Raw genomic sequence first — 27,372 nt, 5'->3', positions numbered from 1 at the left:
TTGGACGGCGGGGCGGACCGGCGCCGGTCGGCCCGCGTGCCGATCCGCGGGGTGAGCCCTGGCGCGAGGCAGCGCCAGCCGTTTCGGGTGGCCGTCCGCAGCAGGGCTGCCCCTGCGGCGTGGGAACGGGCTGTCCCACCCGGATGCGAGATCGGCGTTTCGGGGGGCGTCTCGAGGGAGAAACGCCTCCCGGCGCCGGAGGGTGCGGCGAAGGGCTCTGCGTGCATCGGAGGTGTCTGCGAACCCCCCCGGAGACCCCCCTGCAACGCCGCCCCGCGCTCTGCCGCCCCGCAGTCCTACCAGCGCTTCAGCCTGGCCTTCGCCATGGTGGCCACGATGCTGCTGCAGAAGGAGCCCTCCATGGAGGCGGCGATGGGGCTGGCGCTGCGGGCCACCCTCCGCCAGGTCCGCAGCCACCACCTCCAGGAGCTGGAGAACTTCATCAACAGCTACGACGCGGCCACCGCCAGCCGCTGAGGACCCTCGGATGAAGGTGCTGAGCCCTCACGTCAAGCCCATACGGATGTCTCGGCGTGGAGACGGAGGCGTGCGAGGAAGAGGAGGGGTGCTTAGCTCGGGGGGCCACCGGGAGCTGTGGTTTGCAGCCAGGAACCGGGGCTGCAGGACCAGGCTGAGGGAGGCTGGTGCCGCGATGGGGCTGAGCCCTCCCCAGACCCACATTTGCAGCGATTCTGCAGAGCGGGAGCTGATTTTACTGGAGGGTGGTGGGACGGAGAGCGGCTGCGCAGAGCTGCCCTCCTCCCCCAGGTCCTCCTACGTTTCTGGTTACTTGGCTGTTGCGTTAAAAGCTGAGGTTTGTTCTTGCTTGGTTTTTAAATCTAAAAATAAACCAGCAGTGACCCTCGGCACCCCTCCGCGGCCCCTGCTCCTGCGTTGCACTTGGCGGGTGCCCCCAGGCCCTCCCGTCCCAGCCTGTCCTGGCCCGTGCCCACCTCTGGGGCACGCTCAGCTCCACGCTGGGGCCGACGCCGACGCCGCCCCTTCGGCCAGCAATTGCTTCCCGGTTGCAGCGCGAGCGCCTGCCGCCCGCCACAGTTAACGCCGGAGGCAGCCCCGGGGCGGGAGGAACGGGCCAGACGGGTTTGGCTCTCCTGCATCCGGACCGCGGCCGCGCTTTATTGTAGCACCGTCTGTGCTGGTACGGGAGACGGCTGCAGAGCCGCCGCTTCCCTGCCCTCCCCGCCGTTCAGGCGCACGGCGCGGCGCCGCGTCCTTCGGGGACTTATTCCTGCAGGTGGGAAATGGGCACCCGGCGTCGAGGGCGGAAGGAGGCAGCCGCAGAGCGGCGTCACCCCGCAGCAGAGGGCACGCCGGGCGTCCACCCTGGTGCCAAGCGCCCGGCCGCCCTGCCCTGCGCGCCGCTGCAGGGAAGCTCTGCCGGGGCCGCCGGCTCGGCCGAGACGGCAGTCGGCGACCGCGCGCCGGCGCGGGCTGTCGGCTGGCTTCTCCCTAGCTTGCTTTACCTGTTCTTAATTGCATGAGAGGCCGGCAGGAATTGCAGGCTGCGCTCTGCCCGCGAGAGGATCCCTACCAGCGTTGAGCCGGTTCCAGTACGCATGCGGAAAGCATCGCAAACCGGGCAGGGGCTGGGAGGACCCGGCAGGACGGCAGCACCAGCCACAGAAACGCCCCCACCGGCTCTGCAGGGCTGGCGTTGCCCCTCTGCTTCAATACGGTGCCAAGCGCCCAGGCGGCCCCCGCGTTTCCCGGGCCTCCCCGCGGCTAGGACACGCTGCAGTGCTTGCTGCTGCCCTGCAGCGTCGCCGTCCGGCCCCCGGCCCGCTCCGGGCCCTGGCGCTGCCTGCCCAGGGAGCTCATCCCGGGTTTGGGGATGGGCTTCCCAAAGAAGAAACCCTCTTCTTCTGAGTCTGAGTCCGAAGACGAAGAGCAGGTTGGGCACCAGGAGTCTTCCTCTTCCGTGCCATCCTGCAGATCGGCATCCTCTGGCCTCGGGCTGTGCCGGGCAGGGGCCAGGCCGGCTCGCGAGCGCAGATTCCCATCACCTTGCGGCGTTCTCGGGTCGCAGCTCCCTGCAACCGGGTGGCCCAGCGCGCCGGGGCCGTGGGGACCCTCTGGGCTGGGCTGCAGGGCGGAGAGGTGACCGAGCGGCGGCTCCAGCGTGCCCGAGCGCAGAGCATCCCTGCTCCTCTCCTTAGCCGCTGCTCCGCGGTCGTCCAAGCTCCTGAAGGCAGGATGCACAGAGGCTTGATCCAGCAACGGCTCCAGCTCTGGAAGAAGGGAAGCAAGGAGGGGTGAGAGCGGGCTGAGCCTGCCCTGGTGCAGCGGGGGCTCCCTGCGGACGCAGCGACGGGTTGCACCCACCAAGCTCCGGCTGCCAGCGCTCGCCCTCCTGCAGGAGGTGGGCTGGGTGCTCGTAGCTGACGCTCCAGCCCCTGTGCAAAATACCCGGGGGCTGAGCAGAGCCCGGTTTTGCTGCCGCGTCGCAAGCCGCGCGCCAGGAACCCTACCGGCCTCTTGCACCCGCTGCCTGCAGCCCCCGGCCGCCGGGGCGACGTGGCCGGCGCGGGAGACGGGCGTCGAGTCCGGGGAGGGAGCCGAGACGAAGGCCGAGTCGGAGGAGTCGGAGGCGGCGGAGGACGCGTCCCGCTCGCGGCTGCAGCCCTCGGAGCAGTAGAGCAGGCTGCGGCGGGAGGTGACGGGCTGCCCGCCGAGCGGCTTGCGGCAGAGGCTGCAGCAGAAGCAGGAGGCTCGGGCATGCCAGTGGAGCCCTTGGTGGGTGGCCTCTTCGCTGTCGGCACCTGCGGGGCGACGGCGGGGTGAGCGGGAGGCTCTTGCCGGGGCCGCGCGCCAGACCCGGCCCCCCGCGCCGAACCGCGAGGTTTCGGCTGGGCCGGAGCAGGGAAGCCCCCGAGCGCCGCGACCTACCGATGGGCTCGCCGCAGGCCTGGCACGGCTCGGCGTAGAGGCTCTCGAAGCAGCCGCGGCAGCAGGGCCGGCCGCTCTTCATGACGTAGCGCTGCCCGCGCAGCGGCGCCTCGCACTCCAGGCAGCAGAAGTGCTCGGGGTGCCAGCGCCGGCCCTCCGCCTCGACGCACTCCTCCAGGAAGATGAGCTGCAAGGTGGGGGGGGAAGCAAGCCGCCCTCCGAGCCCCCGCCGAAACAACCCCGCTGCTGGCACCGCGCTGGTTTTGTGCCGAGGGTCAACTTTGGGGCTTGGGGGGGGGGGGGTCCCTGCAGGACGTGGGGAGGAAACCTTCCTGCCTGCCCCCTTTCCCCCCGCTGATGGCTCTGCAGCTCGGGGGTCCCGTTGCATTTGCAGCTCCCCGGCCCGGCGCGGGAGCACCGCGCTAAACCCGGACCCGCGCTAAACCCAGCCCCGCCGCCCCCCTGCCCGGCACCCACCTGGTCGCAGGAGGCGCAGCGGGGCCGGAAGAGCTCGGCGTGGTGCCGGCCGCAGTAGATCCTCCCGTCCTGCTGGAAGTAGATGAGGTCCACCAGGGGCTGGTGGCAGAAGTGGCAGCAGAAGCAGGACGGGTGCCAGAACCGATCGCCCAGCCTGGACACCGAAATCCCCGGATCCCCTTTGTTCAGCCTCCGGCCGCACTGCAAAGCCAAGGGACACGGGGCTGGGCTGCCGCGCGGGCACGGCGCCCCGGCCGGGGTGGGCGTGCGGGGATGTCTCACCTTCGTGCAAGGGCACCCGTGGCAGGGACCCGGCACGGGGCATGCCAGCCCCTGCCCCAGGGCCTCCCGTCGCCGCCGGGCGCTGAACGCTTGCAGCTGCCTCCTCTCCTCCTCGGCCAGGCCAGGGCAGTACCGCTCCTGCGCGGGGACAGGGACGCGGTGAGGGGGATGCGAGGGGATGCCCAGGAAGGGTCGCGCTCGATAAATAACATGTCTTACATCGCAGTCCTGCGGGGGCAGCTGCTGCAGGAGGGCTTTGATGCGGAGCTGGTTCCCGTCGGCAGGAAGGGCAGGCTCGGGCGAGCGGGTGGCCGAGCGCGCGGGGACCTGGGCACGCGGCGCGGGAGAGGGAAACGTAAGCGGGTTTTTCAGGGGATTAAGCTGCCTTGCGCCAGGAGCTGGTGGCTGGAGAGTTCGTCTCGCCCCGGCGCGGTTAGTGCATCCCGGGGCTGCTTTGCTCCCGGCGGTGCAGCTGGCCCGGCACAACCCGTTCCCGGCCCCCCTCCGGAGAGGGCACCCATCCGGCACGCTCCCTCCTTTCTCCCCCGAGATGCATCCCCGGGGGGAGCTGGGTGCCTGGCAGGACCCAGCGGGGAGACCAGGATGGGACAGGGCCCCGGGGCAGAGCGGGGAGCCCAGCGCGGCTGGGGGTCCTGCCCACCTCGGGGGGCTCCGGGTACTCTTCCAGGGCACAGCCGGAGTCGCTGTCGGAGGAGGCGGGAGGGAGGCCGGTGGCGGTGCCGCAGGGGGGCGGTTCGTCTCGCTGGGACCATGCAGGGCTCGGCAGGGACATGAGCTGGGGAGGGAGGCGAGAGGGCTCGGAGCCGGCCGGGACGGCTCCCGGGGTCCGCGCCCGGATGCGCAGCATCCCACACACCCAGGCGCGGACCCCGTTCTGGCCGCGGGCTGAGCAGCCCCTCATCCCGAGGAGGGACCCCTGGGCGAGTCCAGCCGGGACCATCCTCGGAGCCGCCGTGGGGACCTCGAGACCCTTTGCCGAATCACTAGGGAAATGCGAGGGCTCCTGCGGTCGCACCTCCAGCTGGAAGCGCTACAAGCAATCCCGCGCCGAACGGCCGGGCGATGCCAGCGGCGCTCCCGCCGAGGCACCCGCCACCCGGACGGCACCGGAGGAGGCGCCGCGGCGGGGCGAAGCCGGCCACGGGTGACCCCCCCCGATTGCCATGGGGCTGGAAGGGGCTCGGTTGGGAAGCAGTGCCGGCGGTTCGCTCTCCCGCGGTGGGAGATTTTCCCCCAGCTGCTGCCAGCCCTTTGCTGGCCTGGTTAATCCCTGATTTAGTGGCCTGTCTCTGAGCGGAGCAGTGGGAGGAGATGGAGGTCTAGCCCAATTCAGTGGAAAGTAATTTATTCCCCCCGGGGCTGCTATTGTTCAGCCCGGAGCGGCTGTTCCTGCCCGGGCAGCCGGCTCGCCCAGCCGCCACCACTTTGCCCGGCTAATGGTTGCGCCCTGCAAACCCGTCCCATCCCGTCCCGTCCCCTCCTCCCTGTGCGGCGCTTTTTCACCGCTGGCTTCCTTCCTCCCTTGCGTTTCCAAAACAAAGGCGTGATGGCGATTCGGTGGCTCCTGGGGCGCCCTGGACGCCGTCCCAGCGTCCCAGCGCCGGCCACGCTCTGCCTCGGCCCCGCGAGCCGGGAGGGAGGGCTGGGGCTGAGCCGCTGCTCCCCGGGCAAGGCCAGGGGCCGCGGGGCACCCTCGGGTCCCCCACGGCCGGACACGCTGCAGCGATCTGGGTGCAAACCAGGTACCATGAGGCGAGACGATACCTCCGTGCATCTGTTTTATCCCCTACCCGTGCTCTCAGGAGCAGCAGCAGCAACGGCCCGGCTGCTCCAGCTTCAGCGCCTCCCATCCGAGCCCCTGCTGGGCGCCGTGCCTGTTTGCATCGCACCCCTCCAGCCCCGCTGCCCCTTCCCACGCCGCGTCCCAGGGCGCCGGACCTTGCATCCGAGCGCCAGCCCGCTCCCGAGTTTCAGCTCCAGCTGGGGCCCAGGCCCCCTCCAGCGGGACCAGCCCCCGCAGCTCAGGTTTCCCCGCGGTGCACCTGGGTCAATGATTAACTCTGCAAATTGGCTAGTCAGCGGGATAAAACAAAAAGGGCTTCATGCCCTGCTTGCAGGGCCTTGGTGGTGGGGTTTGCCTGCTGCGGCTGGGGCGAGTGGAGGGCAGAGCTGGGCTTAGCCCGGGCAGGCTGCGAGGCTGGGGAGGGCTGCACGGAGCAGGGGAGAGAGGGCTGAGCGCCTCTGAGCCGAAGAGGGTGCTGGCCTTGCTGACGTGGCGGAGGACCGCTGGTGTTACGGGACCAGCGAGGAGCCCTGCTCCTCGGCCGTCCAGAGGGCAGGCGCAGGAGGGGAGCACGCGCCCCTGGGGATGCTGATTTGGGACCTCTGTGCGCCCAGCTCTGCTGCTGCCGTCTTTGGCAGCGGTGGGCAACGTGCTTCTCCGCTTTTCCCCCCTCTGGGAGGGGGATGCTATTGCCTGGCTCTGGCCTGGTTTATTAAGCCTCCGCAGTGCAAGCGTCTAATGTGGCTGGGTCTTAATTAGACCCTCTGGCTGCTGCCGCACAGCTTGCGGCCGGGGTCCCTGAGGGGGGTTTCGCCAGGCTCGGCTCCCCGCAGCTCTGCTGCTGCCGGCTGGGTTCCCGGATCCTGCTCGGAGACGCATCAGCCCCTATCCCAGCGGGGTCTGCAGAGCCGGCGGCGCCCGCCCGGCGCAGCGAGCCGTGCCAGGCAGGGAGCCGCGTGGGCCACCTCGTCCCGGGGCCACCAGGAGGGAGCCTGGTGGGGAGATTTGGGGGAGAGCAGAGAGGGCAGGGCCCTGGCTGCCGGGAAGCGGTGGGGCCGCGCTGGAGAGCCCAGCCCGGCTTGGCTTGATGCGATTACGCGGACGGGCAGCCGTCTGGGCTGCCGACAATTCCCTGTAATTAGCAGCAGACGGTGACAGCGGGAAGCGTCTCCCATGCTAAGGAGCCGGGCAGCTCCAGCAGGTCGGGCTCCTCCGCTCCCTGTCCCGGCCAGGGGACACCGGCGCGGCCCCTGCGCTCCCGGACGGGCCGTCCCAGCGCGTCTCCCACCCGCTGCCGCCCTCGGACCCCTGCAGCGTTTGCAAGGCTGCAAACAGCTTTTGGGCTCCCGGGTCCTGCTCTTGGCGCTGCCTTGCTCCGCGGCCCTGGAGGATTTCCTTTCCTGCTCCGAGCGCGTTTCCCACAATAGTTACAGCCCTTTGTGAAGCAGTCGCAGTTCCCGGGGTTAAAGAGGCTGAATTCACAGGGATTTGCTTTCCGGGTGCAGCCCCAGCCCCGGCTGGCAGCAGGAGCACGCGCGGGCTCCCAGCCCTCTCCTGCCAAGGTCGCAACATTAACTTGCAGTACAGCCGCCCTGGCCCATTCGCATGCAGCACAGCCTCCTCGTTTCCCGGCTCCCAACACAGACCACGTCTAATCTGCGTCTCTGCTGCAGCCTTTGGTTTTCCAGAGTCACCTCTTTCGCAGCAGCACCAAACCCTCCTCAGCTCTGCGACCACGAGGAAGTGCGATCGCTCGCCATCACCAAGAAGGCCAGATCCCATTGCAAGCACCCGAAAACGCTGGCAGCTTTTGGGCACGGAGCCGTGCATGCAACACCTCACCCACGCGGTAACCCAGTTTTGCTACAGGTCCTGTCAACACAGCTGCAACGAAGGTGCTTGGAAAGAAAGATGCAGCACAGGAAAGGTGCATCTCTCTTTTGGGGTGAGAGGAGCTGAGGTCTGGCAAGGCGAGCGCCAGCAGCTAATCCTGCCGCGCGACCGAGCCCGGCCAGCCCAGCCGGAGTCTCCGTCTCGCGTAGGCACCTGCTTTGGGACCGCGTCGCTGGAGGAGACCTTGGCCAACGCCATGGCCCGTTTGCTCCCGAGGGGACGCACCAGTGCTGCAAAGGGCTTTTCTTACTGCGTTTTCCCTGCGCTGAGGGTGCAGGCACGTCCGGTTGCCCCGTCCCGGTGAGGAGCAGTAACCCATTAACCTGCTGTAACTCAGTCATTCGTAGATCCGCGATGGGAATGGAGACCTGCCTCGCCCCCGCAGCCCCGGGGTTTGATCCCGGCGGAGCAGCGCTGGCTTCGGCCGCGGCTCCCCCGCCGGCACGACGTCCCCCGTGGGGACCCCTCGGCGGGGCGTGCTGGGTGCTGCCGCCGGCCGGAGGGCTTTCCGGACGCGGGAGCCGAGGGAAAGCCCTGCCTCGGCGTGCATCCACCTGCGTGCCCAGGGGTGCGCGAGCCCAGAGCGGCCGAGATCTGGCGGCGATAGGGCAGGCGCCGTCTCGTGCTCTCCGGGGACGTTTGCCGCAGACAAAGACCGCGGGGGTGGAGGGGGCAGCGATACTATTTTGCTTCCCCCAGTTCATTTTTCCCGCAGAGGAACCAGCCAAAATCTCTCCCAAATTCAGTTTTTCCCCCGCTTCCCTTGTCTTCCCATTTGCAACAGTCCCCAGGTGGGGAATCAGCCCGTTTCCCCTGCTTGCCCAACGTTTTCTCCTCCGGTTCGAGCTCCGCCGGCGCGCCTCCCTCCCTTCCAGCCGCCCCCAGGAAGGGCCTCGGCAGCGCGAGAAAAACCTTGGAGACAGCCGCGCGGCTCCCCTACCTGCGCCGGCTCCGCCGCCCGCTCCGGCCGGGCTCCGGCCACGGTGCCGCGCGCTCCGGCGGCCCTCGACGCTCGCCGGCCCGGCTCGCCCTACCTGCTCCGGCGGAGACGCGGGAAGCGCGGCTGAGGCTGAGCAGGGGGAAGCTTTGCAAAGCGAAAGGAAAACATCCGAGCTGAGTTAGGGAAACAATTTTTTTTTTTTTTTTTAATCTGCCTGCCCAGGAAACTGGATCTGTGTCAGCTGGGGTCCTAATTACAGGCTTTTTAGCCTAAACCTACAGAGACAGCCAATGGCAGGGAATCCCAGCAGCAGGCGGGGAGGGGAAGAGCGCAGGCTGGCGGGGGGGGGGCACGTTAACCCTCCAGGGGAACGAGCGCTCGATGACATCTGTTTTTCTCGCCGCCTCTCATTTTCCGAGCGTCCGCGCCCTTCCCTCCGTCCGTGGCTCAGTTCACCCCAGGTTGCCGTTCTGATGACTTTTATGATCCGCCGTGCTTTGTTTTCCTACCTAGATCAGAAAGAGTTGGAGCTGCATGAAAGAGGGGAAGTGCCATCACGCCCCAGTTTAGAGGTGGAGAGGCTTTGGCTGGGCTGGTGCAAAGGAGCTGGCCAGAGGCAAGGCAGGATGTCCTAGTTTTCTCAAGCCCTGAACACCTGACATGTCTCCGAAAAGCCGTTTAGACCGGCTTCAGCTGCAGCAATTGCACTGGGGCGAGAATGGGGGTGAACTTTATCGGACTTTCCGAAACCTGCCTTTCGGGGTAGGTTGTTTTTCCGCGTTTCCATGCACCATGGGATTTTTCCAGCCTGCTGCCGTGGCCGGAGGGACGGGCACAGCGACCCACCTCTGCGGGGACGCTCGCTGCCCGGGGCTGTGCCTTGGCTTGGGGCTCCACCGGCAGCTTCTGGGGGGTGGGAATTGCCTGGGTCTCCGTGGGATGGGCTCTGGGTGCATCTCACCGGGAAAGCAAGGGGAAGCTGTCAAAGGATGCTACCGCGCTCCCGCGGCAGTGCTGCTAGGAGAGGGCGTACGGGGCAGGTGTCTGTGCGTGGGTTATTGCAGCGGGTCTATAACGTTTTATATCTTCCCAGCCTGCAAAATCACCCGGGCAGGGAAAAGGAGAAGGGGGCTCCTCTCCGCACACCGCCTCTGTCCGCTCCCCCGCGGAGGCATCCCATCCAGGCTGCTCCCGAGGGAGCCTTTAAGGGGAAGTTAATCCGCGGCGCGTGGGGTTGGCGGCAGGCTGGGCTCAGCAGCTTTATCTCGGCCGTTCGCCGTTTCGGACTTTGGACCACCGGGCGGCAGGGCCCCTCCAGCGGGCGCCGCGCGCTGCAACGCTGCCGCTGCGTCGCGCTCCGTCAGCCACGCGCGCGGCGGAAAGAAAAGTACTGCAGTAACGCTCCAGTCCTCTTTGCGGGACCAGCTGGGCAAAGGGGGGTCAGGCTCAGCAGACGCTCAGGGCCTGCCCGGGCGGCACCGGGCTCTGCTCGACCCGAGCTGCCACCCTGGAAATTGCACGAGGCCCCCGCGGGCGTCACGCCAACGCGCGCCCGGGAAGCAGGGGAGGATGCTGGCCCCCCCGAGATCCTCCCTGCCGCTCAGCCGATGCGGAGCAACCTGCGGGGTCCCCACCTAAAACAGAGCGGGTTGGCGAAACCATCGCTCCCCAGCTTTGCACTGGGGCAGACTGGGAGCGCTGGAGCGTCTCGGCTGGGGAGCAGCAGCTGGAGCCCGGGACGTAACCGCAGCTGCTGCAAACGGGCAGCAGCTCCGCACGACGACAGCTCAAGCGGGGACTTGGATTGCAGAGCCATCTTCAACCCAGCTCAACTTTCCTTGTCGTCCCGGGCCCCAGCGCACCCCAACACGGGCCGTTGCGGGACCCCAAAACCGTGCTCGCCTGCAAATCGCAGTCCGAGCGGCCAGAGGGAAAAGCAGGACCGCACGGGCACGTGCTTTGCCGGGCTGCACTGGAATAGCACACGATCCCTCCCGGTTTCCCCCGTGCCCGGCAGCGTGCCGGGGCCTTGCATGTGCGCTGAGCCCCTTCGGAAGAGGCGCGTCCAGCCCGGGCCTCGCCGCCGGCCCCGCGGAGGTGCCTTGAAGGCGCTGGGCAGCGGGGCTGGAGACGTGGCACGCCGAGCCACCGGTACCGCGGCCCCCGGGCAAACGGGTCCCCCCGCGGGACGGGGCGGCAAGGGGCACGGGAGGCTGCGGGGTGCAGGCGCTCTCCTGCCTCCCAGCACCTCCTCCTGCCCCACTGACCCCCCAGCAACCCCTCCTGCCCCCCTGACCCCCCCTCCTGCCCCCCTGCCTCCCTCCTGCCCCACTGACCCCCCAGCACCCCCCTCCTGCCCTCCTGCACCCCCTCCTGCCTCCCAGCACCCCTCCTGCCCCCCTGCATCCCCTCCTGCCCCCCTGCATCCCCTCCTGCTTCACTGACCTCTCCAGCACCCTCTCCTGCCCCATTGACCCCCCAGCAACTCCCTCCTGCACCCCCTCCTGCCCCACTGACCCCTCCTGCACCCCCTCCTGCCCCATTGACCCCCAGCACTCCCTCCTGCCCCCCTGCATCCCCTCCTGCCCCACTGACCCCTCCAGCACCCCCTCCTGCCCCCGTACCCCCTCCTGCCCCACTGACCCCTCCTGCACCCCCTCCTGCCCCATTGACCCCCAGCACTCCCTCCTGCCCCCCTGCATCCCCTCCTGCCCCACTGACCCCTCCAGCACCCCCTCCTGCCCCCGTACCCCCTCCTGCCCCACTGACCCCCCTGCATCCCCTCCTGCCCCCCTATACCCCCTCCTGCCCCATTGACCCCCAGCACCCCCTCCTGCCCCCCTGTACCCCCTCCTGCCCCACTGACCCCTCCAGCACCCCTCCTGCCCTACTGACCCCACTCCAAGCACCTCTTCCTGTCCCACCCCTCTGCCCCCGCCAGCAACCCCGCCTGCCCTACTGCCTCTCCTGGCCCCGCCCCCACCCCGCCCTAGCCCCGCCCTCACCCACTCGAGCTCCGCCCCCGCTGCCTAGGCCCCGCCCCCAGCCCGGCCGACTCGCCGCGGGCCTCGCGCGCCCCCTCGCGGCCGCGCGCTGCCTTGCTGGGTCCTCCCAGCCGGAGACGCTCTAGGCGGCGGCCGGCGGACTCGCTGCTCCCGGCGGGCCCCGGCCCGGGCTGGGGGGACGCGGCGGTGGCGGGGCCCGACCCGGACCCGGTCCCGGTCCCGGACCCGGTCCCGGACCCGGCGGACTGGGCAGGGCACGGGCCGGGCCGGGGCCGGCTGGCAAGCGGGGGCCGGCGTAGCGCGCCGGGCCCGGCCCTCGGTTCCCGGACGGCGGAGCCGGGCAGCGCCTCAGGTACCGACCCCGGCCTGGGCCCGGGCCCGGCCCCGCCACCTCTTCCCGGGGGGCCCTGCCCCATTGCCCCCCCATTGTCCCCTTGCCCTTCCCCCCCGGTGCCCCCCTACCCCGCTGCCTCCTTGCCCCCCTGCACACCCTCCCTTTCCACTGCGCCCCCTTCCCCCCGCTGCCCCCCCCCTTGCGCAGCCCCCTCTATACCCCACTTGCCCCATCGCTCCCTCGCACCCCCTTGCCCGCCGCCCCCTCGCACAGCCCCGTGCCCTCCCACCCCCTCCCCACGACCCTGCGGGCCCCTTCCTCGCCCCCAGCTCTCGCACCCCCCTCCTTACGGCAGCCCCTCTCGCCCCAGAGGTGCCCTGCTGCAGCGGGACGGGGTACGCTTGCAGCCCCTTTCGTCCTCCCTAACCCCCATACGGGTGGCTGCTGGGGGAGGCAGCGGGTCTGTCCATACTGGGCATCAGAAGGGCGCTTGTGGGGAGCCGGGTGCGTGCGCACGCAAAGCATCCTCGTGAAATGCGATCAGTGTGGGTTTCCCCCCCCCCCGCCATGCGCTTTGCTCCCGGTGCCAGCGGGACTGGGGTGCTTGGAGCAGGTGCCTGGGTCACCTGGGGTTAGACGGACCCTCTTCTGCGTCGCTAGGTGTAAGACAATTGAGCACAGGGGCATGGAAGGGGCTTCTGCAGGCTTGGAGGTGCGGAGGGCGTCTCTCCGTAGAAGTTTCGCAAGGAGAGCGAGCAACCTGGCTATGAAATAGGAAGAGGTGAGCTCTGGTTCGGAGAGCGGACTGAAGAGAGGTGTGAAGACTTCTAGGAGGGTTTAGGTTTGGGTCCTGTAGCTTGGGAGGGGAATGGGACTGCTGATCTTGGGAGGCACGTGCTCTCGCTTTTGGAGAAGCGTATGGTGCTGTTAGTATATTTGGTTCAAGTCATAAAGGTTTTGAAGTTGCAAACGCAGCCATCAGAAAGGTGTGTGTTGAAAGCGCTGAGCAGGGGACTGGAGCCTTGAGACTCTCGGTATTTGTATGAAAGGGATGCAGCTAAAATAATTCAAGAGTGAGGAGCAGCTGAAAGTATGAAGGGAGTCCTTGGGGATTTCACTATGTTTTTTTCTCATTTATTCAGTTCTGACCGTAATAACAATTCAGGGTAGGCCACAGCACTCCTTCCTAAACCCGTTGCAGGTTAGACAGGTGAGGGGTGAAGGAAGCACCAGAGGGGGAGAGGAATAAAGAAGGAAGAGGGGGCAAAGGTAACATGTTTTGTGCAAGATATTTTTTACCAAGGGAATTGATAAGGTGGAGAACAAGGCCCCTAGTGACCAGATTAGATGAAACAGAGCAGTCTGTTGCTAAATTATTGATGAAAACTTGTAAAGTCAGCTGGGAGTAAATCCATACTGACTCTAGAAAAACAAATAGGACAACTTGAACAGGATGCTCTGTTGAACAGGGAGCGCGTGGCATCGTTATGATTGGGGTGACTGGTGTGTGCGAAAAGGCAGGCAGCCAGTTGATTTGGGATGAAGCTCCTCCAACTTGCTCAGAAGGAAGTCAACAGGTTCTGGAGGACTTTGAAGGATTAGGACAGAGTTGGGAATTCTTCAGGGGTCAAAGTTAGGGCAGTATGATGTGGAATTGCCATGGAAGGTCATTTAGATCGTGTTTTGGAGCAAAAAATGAAACGGGGGTCCTTGGTCAGCTCCCTGCCAGCTCTGCCCCATGCCTTCACGACACTGTGCAGTTACGCGGCACGCTGTCTGGAAGTCTGAGGGCAGTTTGTGTAATGTGGTTTTGCACACAGATACAACTCCATGATTCATTGTTTAATTTGGAGCGACTGGTGAGGCAGACTCTGGCATGCCAGAGTGAGAGATTTCCAATAGCCTTTTCATTTTACTTACTGTTGTAGTGCCAGGCTGGTTATCCATATGGCTTTCTCCTCTCACGCCTCAGATGGAGAGATCATTCGGTATTCTTGCCAAATAAAGCATGGCATCCTGTTGTATTATCTGCTGCTGATTCTAGCGCCTTAGAGTTGACACGAAGTTTGTTAAGACTGCGTCAGAGATACAAACGCTAGTAGTAAGAAAAACTGGTAACTCCTGCGTGCTTGCACTCTCTGAAAAAGACTAGATAACTGTGCCTTTTTATTTTCTGGCATTTGTTCCTTTTCATAGTTCAACATACAACAGCTGTTGTGTTCGTTTGCTTTTAAGGCTGCTTGTTCTCTGACCCTTAAGGACCGTCCATCTAATGACGATGTCTTCACGTTCCTAAGCAGCAGATGCATGCGATTTCTCACATCCTTAAAGCCATCTGCCATTCAGTATTATTGTTGTATTTTATTTGTATTACGGTACCTCTGATAAACTGCACTCCTGGATAGGATCTTCAAAGTCAAGAAGTAAAATAGCTCTTATTTTTAGGTGTGTGTGTGTGTGTGTTTGTTTGTTTGTTTAGCCAAAGACTGCATATTTTCAGAAGTTACATCTTTGAAAATACTTTGCAGACTTTGCCCATTGGGCTGCAAATGGTTTCAGGTGCTGCGAGTGTCTGTACTGAGTTCTTGATGACATATGTTTGCTAGAAAATGGGCACAAACGGTGATGAAGATTAAGTCTCACTAGCTGTGCAAAATCAGTGCAAGTGTGCATCTGAACACGTGATGTCTGTGTTTGATGTGCTGTGTGTTTTAGGAGTGGTCTATGCAAAATTATTTTCTGTGTTCATTTAAATGCAGGTAGTTAATTTAAAAAATGTACGCTTTCCTTCCGTGTGGTATTTGAGGGAGATTCCGTGACACCTCTCCCCTCCCCATTTCCTGTTGTTATTCTCTGTCTTTTATCTGTTGATCTATCTGTTGATCTATTTAATTGTATTCTTCTTGTCAGGTAGAAGATGGGGCGGTTTCCCTTGTGTTCTAGGTGACTTTAACGCCGGGTTGCCATGAAGTCCCGAGGGAGATAAAGGGACAGTAGTGGGATTTCTTCCCACTCCTCCAAAAAAAAATCAAACAATTGCCTAATGGTAAGAACCAAGTGAGATTAAAAGTTACAAACTTTATTTAATCCCCATGGGAGTGGGGGCAAGTTCACGCTGTACCCATTTGCTGGTATAGCTCTCCTGTAAGGGATGAAATGGAATATTTTAGACTATATTGCAAATTAATGAACAAGCAAATAAAGTAGCACCCGAGAGCTGTTATTCTTAATTAGTCTTATATTATATGATGTCTGTTAATTGAGTAACACACTGAAAAGTTTTCAAAGCAAAAAAAAAATTGAGATTAAAACACACTTGGCCCTGTGCAGGGTGATTAAGGAGGATACAGGGTGTAAATGCTGTATGTTCTGAGAGGATAGAGGAGAAGGTTTGAAGGTACGATTGTCCTCTATTTTGTGTTCACTCTCAGGGATTACCTCTTATACCGACATCATGGGAAGCTGCTGCAGTTGTCTGTGCAGGGATAGCGTCCCAGACAACCATCCCACCAAATTTAAGGTACATATTGGACTTTCATCCTCAGAAGGGAATCAACAACTACAAAAAAACCCCGGCCTGGGTTTGACTTCAGGCAGGAAAGCAAAGAAAACCTCTGCTCTTTCACATGAAGCCTTTCACGTGATGAGATTTGCAAATATGTTGTTGATTTTTTTTTTTTTTTAAATTGAGAAAAATTGTTTGAAAAATATGTTTGTATTTGCAGCAGATAATGCCTCTGCACTGAGATTCTGCCTTAGCAAGGAAACGGAGTGAAATCTGTTGTTACTCAGGGCTGTCTTTCAGTGTCTGTGTTGAGAGACATCAGCTGAACTGCCAAGTATACAGTCTCCAAGGCTGCCGAGTTGGCGCCTTCCACCTGCAATGAATTCATGCTCTCAACAGAAAAAGATGCATCTTAGTGAATGAAGGGGGCGTCCGTGGAAATTGCAGTATCTTTGTGGGTGGGCCTAAACCGGTAGCACTTTTTTGGATACAAATGCACGGATTTTCCTGATGCGAGCGGTGTCACCTCTGCAGGTAACGAACGTGGACGATGAAGGTAACGAGCTGGGATCTGGGATTATGGAACTGACGCAGACGGAGCTCATCTTGCACACTCACAAGCGAGATGCTGTCAGGTGGCCCTACCTCTGCTTGCGCCGCTATGGCTATGACTCCAACCTCTTTTCCTTTGAGAGTGGACGTCGCTGCCAGACAGGGCAGGGTGAGTGTTGTGCTTCCTGGAGGAAGGAGCTCTGAAGTTTCTATTCCCAGGCAGCTCGAGTGAGTTGATGCTTGTGTCTTCCCAGGCCCTTGCATCTAACAAATCAACGTGTTCGTTTGCAGCCTCTCTTCCCCCAGAGTACTGGAATGCGCCCACACGTACATTTAATTCTCCCAAATAAAGCACTAATGCTAGCAATATTGAGGCTCAGGACATGGGCATAAGTCTAGGGGGTCTTATTTTCCTAGTATATTGACTCTCATAAGCTAACTGGTAAATCAGGCATGAGCTAAAGTTTTAACTGGATGAGACATTTAGTGTCGGACAGGATGTCAGTTACACTGTCAGCTCTGAGCTTTGAAGCTAACCATGTTTAGCTGTGGTAGGAGGGGTTGCTGGAAATGTTCTTTTAGGAGCTAGAAAGTGCTTTTTGCAAGACTAAAGCTTTATTAAGTATCTTTTAACTCCAGGGAGAAAGTGAAAGGGCATGATCTGCATCTTTTCCAGGTCTCTCTTAGGATTTGCTAATTTTGTGGAGCTTCCAAATACACATCAGTAGCAATAGTGGTTTAAACACATTCTTGGATTTCTCAGTGCATTCTCTCTGCCTTAGCTGGTATTAGTTTTACTTAATGCTTTGTATTTGCTGTTTGGCAGCAATTTATAACATGAGGGCAAAGGAATTTTATGTTTTATGGATCTTATGCATGGGGAAGCTGTGTATAGAGAAGGGAAGTGCCTCACCCAGGAGTACGTGCCAAGTCATCAGCAGAGCTGGGAACAGACTCCAGTTTTACTGTGGTGCCTATTAGTTCCTTTACCAGTCTGTCTCTTGCTTTTAAAGAACTGAGCGTTTTTTTGGCACATGGGACCAAGGAAAAGAAAGTTTGTGTTTCCTCATTCTATTAATGTGTTTGTAAACTCCTTCTTATCCAGAAGGGCAGCACATGACTGTTCAGTGTCTGTGTGAAGTACTGCACAAATCTGTAATGCCGTATGCTCCTTTTTAATATTTATGTAAGTGGGGTATTCCTCTCTTGGAATCGTGTGCTTATCAGTTGCCAGCGATGGGAACTGCTTGTCTTTCGTTGTCTGTTTTGCCTTTGCAGGATGCAGATCAGTAATTAGAATTCTGCCTTGTTTTCTTTTTGTTTAGATCCAGACAGTGATGATAAAGCAGAGCTATTTGCTCTTCATGTATTAGAAAATCTTTTAGCAGCCACATGCTAAAAGACACATGACATTTTGTCTCATCAATCTGAACGCAGACAAAAATCGGATGGATGCCATTCTTTTTCGATTAGTATCCTGCTTTCCTCATAGGAAATTTTTCTGCTCAGTTAATTTTATTTGGAGGATTCCTTTCTGCTGCAGCTCCCCATCTTAAATAAGGAAGATTCAGCTATATTTTGGCCAGAGTATTTTAAACGTTTTTTCTTTGGGGTAGGAGCTGTTGTTGCCATGCTGTTCTTGTTGCTATGGCTCTTGTGCGTGTGTGTGCGTGCCAGCTTGGGATTGGTTAGCTCTGCACACACCAGCTCTGGTTTGGGCTGCTCAGCTGGGGAGCCACTGTTTAATTTGATACCTTTTTTGAAATATGGTGCTCTTGTCCCTCCTTCAGGTGCACGGTCCACGAGGCCCCATTCAGCTCCCATCAGTCACTGGAAAGAGTTTCCACTGGCAGTGGGAATTGGACTGGGTGCCAAGTGAGTTAAAATAGAAGATTAGAGAGGGAACAAGACCAGTTAGCTTGTCCCTTTCACACCTCTGCTCACGTAGGATCAATAAGATCGTAAGATAATCGGGGTGCTATTTTTCTCTAATGATGCACCATTTTTTCACATGGTGGTCATGGCATTGTATTTGCTTTGCTGCAGCAATAGGTTATGCTGTGCAGAAATGTTGCATCAGGATGTGATTGAATATAGAAAGTGGCTTACAAAATATGGCCTTATGAATTGTCAGTGTGTTTATAAGGAGTCTAGGAACTGCCTTACCAGGGCCCAGCCGCTCTCGCTGGTGCGCTCTTTCAGATAGTGGCTAGTGCCGTGGGCCTTAAAGAAAGATTCAAGACACTTTCTACCAAGTTATTGCATAACAAAGGAGAGACTCTTTTCCTCCTCATAAAGATCTGTTCAGTGTATGACTTGAAGCATGAGGTTTTACATCCTCCTAACAAATTTTTGTCCCGTCCAATGAAAGGGTGAACATTCTCATGACTTACATACGTGTCTGATCTTTCATTAATCCACTGAGTTGTTAGTTGTTCTCCTGTGGCTGTGAGTTGCAGGGGTTGATTGCGTTAGACGTGCTAAAATGCGTTAGACATGCTAAAATCAAAATTGCTTGTTTATTTACAGCCCAGAATTATACTGTTGTTAAAGCAGGTTTGTTTTTTCGCTTTTCTGGCCCTCCTCTTCGTTACTGTGCAGGGATTTTTGCGTTCAAGTGTTCCAGAGCAGAGGAGATCTTTAATTTGCTTCAGGACCTGATGCAATGTAACAGTATCAACGTAGTAGAAGAGCCCGTTGTCATCACCAGGAACAGTCACCCCACGGAGCGGGAGCTTTCCCGGACTCCCCAGGCACCCAACAGTAAGGCTTCTTCGGTATCTGGGGAGAAAAGGGGGAATGCAGAGACACGGGCAATGTCTGCAATTGCTTGTGCGAAAGCTGCCCTTTCCAGCCCATGGGATCTCTCCCATGTACTGGCTCTCTGCTGACCTGTGTCTTTGTGTCCGTGTATATCCCATGCAGCATGTTTATTTTAAGGCCCCACTTGTTTGCAATGTGGTATTTTGTTTCCAAGGAAATGGCAAAAAAGCCCCTCAATAGTTAAGCAAGTTGTCAGCCTTCAGTTGATTTTCATCTGGACCTCTGCCAAGCGGCCTTTTTAAATAGCACCTACGAGGAGCAGGTGGTTCCTAAAGGAGACCACATCTGGAAGAATTCAGGTTTGCTCAATTCCTGCACTCCGTTAGGAGTGGCTTGAATTTAAGCAAGGAGTCCTAGCCCTTGTATGTGTTCTATAAGCCTCACTTGTATGTGTACAGAGTGGGAGTCTTCTCCAGACAAGCTGATTCTGCCTTCCAGGATGCATTTAAGAGACAAGCTCCTTGTGAAACTGCAGCCAACTCTGTAGTTTGTATCAAATCAATGCTCTAATGGTTATCTGTCTTCATTCTATTCCAGGTCTGGGGTACACTGTCCCAGGATTTCCCAATGGATTTCACAGCTTCCCTGCAGAGACCTTATCTTACTGCACAGCTCGCCCCCCCTCTGTGAGCAGCCTGAGGCATTCTTCTGTGGGTGAAGACTCTACTCATGCCCTCATTGGGCCTGATGAGCAGGTAAACCTGGATCTCCTAAATTCTGTTGCAAGCAATGAACAACAAGCCTGTTTCTCTAGCAGTCCTGTGCAATTCTAGGCTTCTCTCACTCCCGCAAAGCTCAGAGGATCCTTGTACCTCATCATCCGTTGTTTCTTTTGCTTCGTTTTGGTCTAGGAGGCTTTTGTTCTCTCATGCTTCACTGGATCAGGCACTCTCTTGAGGTGGACTCAAGAGAGTCTCTTGGCTTCCTTAATCCACTGGTATTGCCTTGGACTCGCATGGAAAATTAAGCGCCGCTGTTAAATAATTGCCAAGTCATGTTGCCCTGTCTATCAGTTACTGCAACCTCTAAATTGATGTGCAGGTGCATGCGCAAGTTGAAACTCTCCACTTTATTTTTGATGTTCAGATCTGTTTTCTTGGTTTTAGAATTTTAAAGTTTGCCCTACATAATGCTCTTGTCTCGAGCATTGTCAGGTAAACCTAGGTAGGGGTGAATTCAGCGGTGTCTCCCATGTAAACTGCTCAATAAAATATTTTGCTAGTGGCTTTGCTTTTTGTTCTCTCCCGTATATGTGTATCTATCATGAAACAGATGATCTGGCTCTTCTGCAGTTGGACTCCTTTTCATCCCTCCTTCAGCCCACAAATCCACAAGTGACTTCTTTGCTTCCCAAAATCTTCTCAAGTTCTGAAATTCTTTCCTCTCTTCCTATACCCTCAGCCACTCAACTCTTTCCCTTTCCTGTTGTTTTCTCAGCTGCTGACACCTACTGTGTTCTTGTCTCTTCTCTTCTACTTTCACTGTCCCTCTGCTTCTTTCCTTGCAGTCCCACACCTACGTGAACACAGCCAATGGTGATCAGGAGCTGAGGGGCCGACATTGTATGCACACCTTGCCTGAAGTCCACCCTCCTTTCCCACATAGGAACCACAGCTGCTCTCTAGAAGACCGTGATCCCCAGGTCTTTCTGCAGCCAGGGGAGGTTAAGTTTGTGTTAGGTCCCACATCTACCTACAGGCACAAGGTGAAACGAGATAGCGTCTGTCGGCACCACCGGGAGTGCAGGACACACTTCTGTGCCCCCAACAACAACAACGAGTGTGAGGATGAGTGTCCTTCACCCCAGTGCATCTATGAGAATGTCAACGGCTTACTGACCCCCAGCAGCACATCTCTCCGCCGAGGTGGGCGCTTGAAACTCATCCGGGAGGACCTGGGCTTAACCAGCTGCTCCCATCGCAGAACAGCTTTGCTGCACTACGAGAACTTGCCATCGCTGCCCCCAGTGTGGGAGTGCCAGCCTCTCCGGCGGGGGGAGGAGGACACGGACGCTGGGGATGGGCTGACACCTTCCCCCAACGGCTACCCTGAGGCTGGTGAAGACGATCCTCTGCAGAACTACATGAACTCAGAAAACACCGCGCTGCACGGGGGCAGTGGCCTGCGGCGCAGTGGCTTCCTGCCAAAGCCTCGTCGCAACTGCGTGTCCAGCGTCTTCAACTTCGACTTCCCCCGGCCCTGTCCAGAGCAGCCGCGGCAGCTCAATTACATCCAGGTGGAGCTGGAGGCTGAGCCCCACAAAGGACATCAGAACCTGCCGGTCCCCCATGCCCCACCTCCTGCCACCCACGAAGCCCGCCGGACAGACTCCTATGCGGTCATTGACCTAAAAAAGACAGCAGCCATGTCCAATTTGCAAAGGGCCTTGCCAAGAGATGATGGGACTTCAAGGAAAACTCGACATAACAGCACTGACCTGCCTCTCTAAAGGGGAGTGCCAAGTGCAAGCACTGTGTTGTGGCTTCGGTATCTGCCCTTCAGTGTATTGCCCGGTGTGACTTCCATTTGCCATTGCCTTCTGCTTTCCTGTTTACCCCATTACCTGGTGTCATGGGATGGCTCCTACAGCTGATGTTAAGGCTAGTCTGTTTGTCAGTCTTCCCCTCTCCACTCTTCCTGTGCAGTTTGTTTTTTAAAGCCTTGTAGGACTTTTGAAGACACTGTTTGGGGGTTAAATTTATCTTTCTGGAGAGAGGGGCAGAAGGTGCCAGCAATAGAACTGGCACTGTGTGGATGCAACCTTGAATACTGCTTTCCTGGCAGCTCCTTGAGTGGTGCCAACAGCCTGGCAAGGCAGTAGCGTGGTGGAGGAGTGTTCCTGAAAGCAAGGTGCTTTAGGAGCTTGACTGCAAATTGAGCCCATTTCTTGGGGATTTCATGCCTTGTGACTCCTGGTGAGCTCCAGGAGAAGCAGCTTCTGTGGTGGGATCATTCCAAAGTCTGTTTTTTCCCTTGTGGTTTCTCTGGTCCCTGATGACATGGGAGCTCATGGTGCAGTCTTTCTCCCTCTCAAGTCGCTACTACTTTCTCCCTTCTGCTCTGTTGCCTATTTTCCTGAAGCTCATAGAAGTCTTTGATTCTTCTGTCCCTTTCTCAGATTTGATTGGAATTGGGCATCTCCAGAAATTGACAGAGGAGGACAGACAGACATGGGCACAGACACTGTGATCACATAAACCTGCTTTCCCAAGGGGACCCTGCTCAAACAGAGGATGGGAAGACTGCGAATATGAGAGAAGTTTGAGGCTTGGTTTAGAAATCTTCACTTGTATGTTACCTGTTTTGGTTTTTAAAGGTTCTTTTTGGTGGCTGTTCATAAGTGCTGTTGATTTATTGTTTTATTTATTTGTTTACTTTATATTTATTTATTTATTTATTTAATGCTCTTTTGTATCACATTGATAATTGCGAAAGCTGGTGCCTGTATGAAATATGTCCTCTCAGCGGCTCACAACCTTTGTCGGGGAACAGATCTTAGAATGGAGTTTGTGCCTTTATCAAGCTGCAAAGGGGAAAAAGAGCAGCTCTGAATAAAAAACTTGATAACTGGGGCTCACTGTTGCAGAGTGGGTGGGAAATGGTACGGGAGACGAGTAGTTGTGAGCATAGTTGCAAGGCAGCCAAACTCGTAGTCACATCAGAGTTGTTGCCTACACCCACGTGCCTGGCTGAGTCCACGCGAAATATTTGATCAGTGTTTTGATTGAATGCGCAGTTTGTTTCCTACAACTACAGACTTGGAAGGGCTAAATTAGGCTCTTGGGTAAATCTGTGGCCTTTGATGTGGGTTTATCTATTGACACGAGGGCTGAATACAAGCTGAGCTGTCAGGCCTACATGTGAGGTGCTAGGTAGGGTCTCTGCTTCTCTCCCGTTGCAGGATGTTCCACCGCCACTCTGTGCATGGTGAAATGCTGCAGCCTAATCCCTTCCTGGATTACTCTTTGCCATTGTCAGATGTTTCTATGAGACAGAAGTGCTGTAGTTTTGGAAGCCCACCTTTTTGCTGTCCGTGTTCTTCACCTTCCTCCCTGGAGTACGAGTTGAGGAATCCAGTGCTCTGAGTTGTCCCACTCCTGGCAGAAAGGTTGCCAAGCCTTGCTGTGTCCTCTTTGTTCCTAATTCGCAGTCGGAGATCCTCTCGGATGACAGAGGAGAGAACCTGATCATCTAGTTGTAACCTGATTCTGAGGTCCAGAAACTTGATTTCCAGATTTTTGAAGTGCTACGAGTGTCATATCGGAATGTGACCTTTCTGGGAGCAGGGACATGTGCTGAACAGTTAAGAAAAGTGATAAAAGTATAAGTAATACCATGCCTGAGTCTGCAGAGCACCAATTTCTTGACTTGCTGTTTATTGCAGTGTAAATTCAAAGTGTACCACATACTGAAATTCAGTGATTTTTCTTTTTTTGGAGAAGTCCTTGCGCTTGTCTCCAATGAGAATGTCGTCTTTTCTCCACCCCAACCATTATGCATTTTGTAACGGAAAGGAAACCTGAGTAATATATTTTTATATGTATGCCAAATAACTTTATTTGAAGGAAAAAAAGACAAGTAATGCATCCCCCTAAATCTAGGTTTCATTTAGGGAAGTGAGAGAAGAAATTGTTTATTTAAAAAAAGAAAAGTGAACTGTATTAAACTCTAAGGAAGCTATTTAAATAAAGAGTTTATAAGCTCTAAGTATCACCCTCTGGGACAGCACTAGGAACCCTGACATGACAGCAAGGGGCTGGGCTCTGGGAGCCTCCATATGAACCTGCCTTTCCGGTGTCACTGCCTGAGCTGAGAAATGCAAAATATTTATTCCCTTCTTCCCCCTAGGAAGGAAAAAAAGGATGAAATGTTTGATGTTTACATGGAGCAAGATGTCAGGGCTCTTTCCCACCCACATGGAAGAGGTGTTTTGCCACGTTTGCAGGTCGGTTAAATGCAAGGGAAGCCACTGCTGGATGACTGTTTAGCTGTCCTGGGAGAAGGTGGGAGAGCCCTGGGGCTGCCTGTTCTCTTGGTGTCACTGGCTGCTCCCTGTGGGGACGGGTGGCCCCTCTGGCTGGCTGCAGGTCTCCAGTGGGGTGAGGCTGGTGTGAGGGTCTGTAGCTGTCGGGAACTCGGGGTTGGGACAGCACAGCTGGATTGCTGGTTTTTCCTCTCTGCAGGCCTCGCAGAGGCTGGGCTTCCCACTTGTGTCCCAGGGGAATCCTATTTAGGTGGCTCTAAATTAGCGTTGGATTTGGGAAAGCTGGCCGTGACTGTTCAAACCACTGTCTTTCGTGTCCCCTGGACAACTTATGTTGCCTGGCTCCTGCCTCCCTTTCCTCTTCCGTGAAGCTAATGCTCCCCTACCTCACAAGGAGATAGAAAGCAGTAGTGACAAGGAGACCGCTGTGAAATAGCTGTGTGTATACATAGCAGATATGTTACCACTATTCCCTTAGGACATTCTTTATTCTGTTTATAGGGGTGCATGCTGTACCTATTCAAAAAAGGAGAAAAAGAATTAAATTTTCTCATCTGTAAGGTCAAAGGAGGGCCTGTGTTGGCTGCTTCTGTGTTTACTGTTTTCAGTGAAGAGTAGCCTGGCTGTCATCTTGCTTCACTGTCCTCTGCTTTGCTTTGTGTTCTCCCTTGGGGCCTTGAGTAGGGGGAGCAGCATCGCTGGCTTGGCAGGCTTTGCTCATGTGATATTGCAAGGCCAGAAAGCTTAGGGGGCGTAAAGCTGGTCACAGCTATTTGTTTGCATTGGGTTGGTTTTGATTAATGTTAAAGTAATGAAATGGGAGACTTCATGCAGGGAACCACTTGTCGTTTATGGCTTTCACAGGGCACACCGTGTTCATGTGCCAGTGCTTTTCTTTTTCATTTTTGTGGATGACTTCACAAGAGCAAGAGCCTCATTAAGTGACTAGGATCCTTTCACAACTTCTTGATGCTCAGTTTCACAAGTGACATGCAAACGGAAGAAAAGTCTGGAGTTGTGTTTGAACTCTGAGGTGGTAGTTCTTGGAGCACCAGGGACAGAAATGCCATTATCTTGGATTTGTCCCTAATATTAAAACCTGAGTGGTGCTCTCCAGTCTCACAGCTTCCTCTAGTGGTCAGACTTGAAACAGTTTCGAGAGAAGAAATCAGTGGCGGGTTGAAAAGGCTAGGTTGAATTAATATTTTCTCATTCCTTCAGTTCCCTCCTCTTTGATTTGGGTAACGGGCAGTAGGAACAGTGATTCCTACTGCTAATTCTTTGGAGTCTTTCCCTGATACTATTTTCTTTTGATTGAAAATCATGTTTATGAAGTATGTTGTATTTTTATGGCACTTTGCAAAGATTGCTCTCCTCTTTCATATCTCTACTTAATTTACTTTTTGTGGGGCCCAATTCAGCCCAAGGGGTAACGTCATGAAATTTAGTAGAGGCACAGCCGTGACAGATTGGCTATTTAAGAGAATATTCCGTCAGGTGGCTAGAATTCATTTTACTGTCACATAATTCTGCCTTTGTCTCCATGTAATGGTTTTCTTTCTTACAGATGTTGCTTTGAGCCTTACATGCAAGTATGCTGGTCTTTCCCAATGGATGCATACTAATTATGTGTGTGCATGCTTACTTCTTGGATGAGGAACTAGATTAGGGGTAAGCATTGACTCCCATTATCTCCTTCAACCGCGATATGCCCCACACAACGAAGATGACCTCAGCAGAGCAGAATACCTCACCCTTTGCGGTCACATCTATAAATCTGGTTGTGAGTGTGAGAGATTCCTCCAGGGCTCTGTGCATCTAACTGATGCCACGCAGTTGACTAGGAGGAAATGAATGTGCAAATGTATGTCTGAAACCCTTTTCTCTGGAGTTAGTCCCTGAAGCTGAACTGCAGCCATGAGATCTGTTACTTTCCCAAGCCTGGTTCTGCAAGGCAGATGGCTCACACTGGTGTTGCCCCCTGTGCTGACCTGATCTGCCTATGAATGGTAACTTGGAAGAAGGAGCTGTGTTCAGCTGTTGTGTTGGCTGAGGCTTTCTTTGGTTTGTAAGGAAAGCTCTGGGCAGTGACATGAAGCCAGCCTGGATAGCGGTGAGGACCTGGCAGTATGGGCCTAACTGCCAGGTTATGTACCTGGCTGCTTAGCAGGTTTGTGTGGCCCCGCTAGAGCCTCTGTTGCATCTTTGCTGGTCTCCTTTCCCCTGCTTGCAAGATTGAAGCTCAAGGGATGTCTTGGTGAGCAGCTGTGTGCTGTGCAGAGAGAATTTGACTTAACTTCTTTAAGTGGTTCTTATTTTTGAATTAATCAACTGGACTTTTTCCTCTGATAGTTCTTCCCTGGTGATTGCATCAATAGATCTTTTACCAGTTCCTTTTCCTTTACCAGTTCCTATCCCTCTTACTAGGGATCTAGCATTTCCTGGCTCTCAGTTGTTCCTTATTGTGGAAGGAGTTTTGTTTTGTTTTTTTTCTTTCATCCCACTCTATATGCCTGCTTTTTCTCCTAGGAAAAGGAGATTTGAGTGTTTGTGAGCTGTACCTGCCTTACAGGGAGAGGATGGCAAAGGAGAGGTGAGGTTTAAAGGATTGATATTTTTGCAAAGAGGTTTGAATGTGTTATTTGTTACCGAAGTACTAAGTGTTATTTTTATTACCTAAGCCATGCTGCTCACTGGGAGAAAAAACAAACCCAGCTTCAGCTGTTGCTGTCTTTATTTCCAGTGAGAAATGACTGACTAAATACCTCTGATCCCCAGACTCCTGTCTCGAGCTATCAGGGCCGCTACCTGCGTGTTCGTGCCTCTCGTTGGGAGGTGCATGTGGTCCCGTGGCCGGCAGGGAGGTGCTGCTCCAGCTCTCGCTCATGCTCTCGACCTCTGATCCTGCTCTGGCTCGGGCCTGCGTGCTCTGCGGCTGTGGGCAGAGCGTGTCCTGTCCCTGTGTCTCCGTTTCACCATGGCAAAATGGGGAGGATGATATTGACCTTGCTATGATGCTTTTCCAATGTGTGGGTGAGTGTGCTGTGTCAGGGCTCAGCAGTACTGCTCTAAGCTCTCTTAGCTGTTTTCTCCCAGTCTGCTCTCTGTCCCTCCATGTAATGCTACTCAGCCCTCTCTGCTGGTGTCTTCCCTGTGAAGTATCATTAATGAGTGATCATTAATGAATGCATTGCCTCATAGTAATCCAAATAACAGCTTCTGCGGGGTCGTGCAGCCAGTCCTTGTGGGGAGCTTGTTTTTTGACCAAGCTAGGCTCATCTTGAAATGCCATGCACAGGTAGCAGAGCAGGTTTAGACTCCTGTTACTGAACAGGACGAAAGGTGAATACATTAGGGGAAATCTTGAAAGCTTTGAAGTTGGCACTTACAGGCCAGGGCATAGAAAAGGCTGATTTTAAAGAAGGGACCTAATTTGTTTTTCCTCCATGAGCAAATGTGATTTTAAAGTTGGAAGGCCCAGATGCATCTGTGTAATCTCAAGCTCTACTCCCATGTGATTCTCCTTGTTACTCGTACTGGTGTCTTTGATACTGAGCATTTCTGATGTGGCAGAAAAACAAAGGTGCTTCGGGGCTCTGGCCACTGGGGATTCAGAGTTGCTCTGACCATAGAGGTTGATCTTGCTGTGTAATTGCTTCTTCAGGTTGTTTCTATGGATATGCATTCAGCCTCTCTTTATATGTCATCCGGGTGTAACCTTAAAGGCGAAGAACAATAGCAGTGCTATGTTACCTGAGGAGTGCTCATGTCTTACATTAACGTGCACTATGAATGTATACAGAATAAATGGAATATGATGATTACCTGGTGATGGTGTCTTTTCTGTATGTTGCAAAGAGAAAATT

The 27,372-nt window shown here is 56.2% G+C and overlaps 2 protein-coding genes across 15 annotated transcripts; one reads left to right on the top strand and one right to left on the bottom strand.

The window, feature by feature from the left end:
- Nucleotides 1-1,100: 1,100 nt before the first annotated feature.
- Nucleotides 1,101-11,233, bottom strand: PRICKLE4 (prickle planar cell polarity protein 4). 4 transcript variants are annotated; one of them, XM_068918246.1, is made up of 10 exons: nucleotides 11,199-11,233; nucleotides 9,938-10,205; nucleotides 8,304-8,812; nucleotides 4,328-4,462; nucleotides 3,886-3,993; nucleotides 3,667-3,804; nucleotides 3,385-3,585; nucleotides 2,908-3,094; nucleotides 2,490-2,780; nucleotides 1,103-2,249 (listed from the first exon to the last, which is right to left on the bottom strand). In XM_068918246.1, the coding sequence occupies exons 4-10, from the start codon at nucleotides 4,457-4,459 to the stop codon at nucleotides 1,744-1,746; spliced, it is 1,563 nt and encodes a 520-aa protein (XP_068774347.1). In that variant the 5' UTR covers nucleotides 4,460-4,462; nucleotides 8,304-8,812; nucleotides 9,938-10,205; nucleotides 11,199-11,233; the 3' UTR covers nucleotides 1,103-1,743. The 4 variants fall into 4 exon arrangements, with proteins under 4 accessions (XP_068774343.1, XP_068774347.1, XP_068774345.1 ...); XM_068918244.1 differs by lacking the exon at nucleotides 11,199-11,233 and having other exon boundaries at nucleotides 8,304-8,808; nucleotides 9,054-10,478; XM_068918242.1 differs by lacking the exons at nucleotides 8,304-8,812; nucleotides 9,938-10,205; nucleotides 11,199-11,233 and adding an exon at nucleotides 7,614-7,794 and having other exon boundaries at nucleotides 1,101-2,249.
- A 298-nt stretch (nucleotides 11,234-11,531) lies between these two features.
- Nucleotides 11,532-27,330, top strand: FRS3 (fibroblast growth factor receptor substrate 3). 11 transcript variants are annotated; one of them, XR_011136134.1, is made up of 9 exons: nucleotides 11,532-11,660; nucleotides 14,553-14,688; nucleotides 15,074-15,162; nucleotides 15,682-15,868; nucleotides 18,301-18,462; nucleotides 19,060-19,217; nucleotides 20,030-21,122; nucleotides 21,641-21,811; nucleotides 22,424-27,330. XR_011136134.1 is itself a non-coding variant. In XM_068918247.1 (7 exons), the coding sequence occupies exons 3-7, from the start codon at nucleotides 15,097-15,099 to the stop codon at nucleotides 20,969-20,971; spliced, it is 1,515 nt and encodes a 504-aa protein (XP_068774348.1). In that variant the 5' UTR covers nucleotides 11,532-11,660; nucleotides 14,553-14,688; nucleotides 15,074-15,096; the 3' UTR covers nucleotides 20,972-27,330. The 11 variants fall into 11 exon arrangements, 2 of the variants coding, with proteins under 2 accessions (XP_068774348.1, XP_009676775.2); XR_011136139.1 differs by having other exon boundaries at nucleotides 20,030-21,811; nucleotides 23,371-23,467; nucleotides 25,074-27,330; XR_011136140.1 differs by having other exon boundaries at nucleotides 20,030-25,177; nucleotides 26,036-26,099; nucleotides 26,285-27,330.
- The last annotated feature ends 42 nt before the right edge of the window (nucleotides 27,331-27,372 follow it).

This window comes from Struthio camelus, chromosome 24 (genome assembly GCF_040807025.1).
Source record: "Struthio camelus isolate bStrCam1 chromosome 24, bStrCam1.hap1, whole genome shotgun sequence".
NCBI classification, from domain to species: domain Eukaryota; kingdom Metazoa; phylum Chordata; class Aves; order Struthioniformes; family Struthionidae; genus Struthio; species Struthio camelus.
The sequence above is the reverse complement of the archived record's forward strand: the minus strand, read 5'-3'. Positions and strand labels throughout refer to the sequence as shown.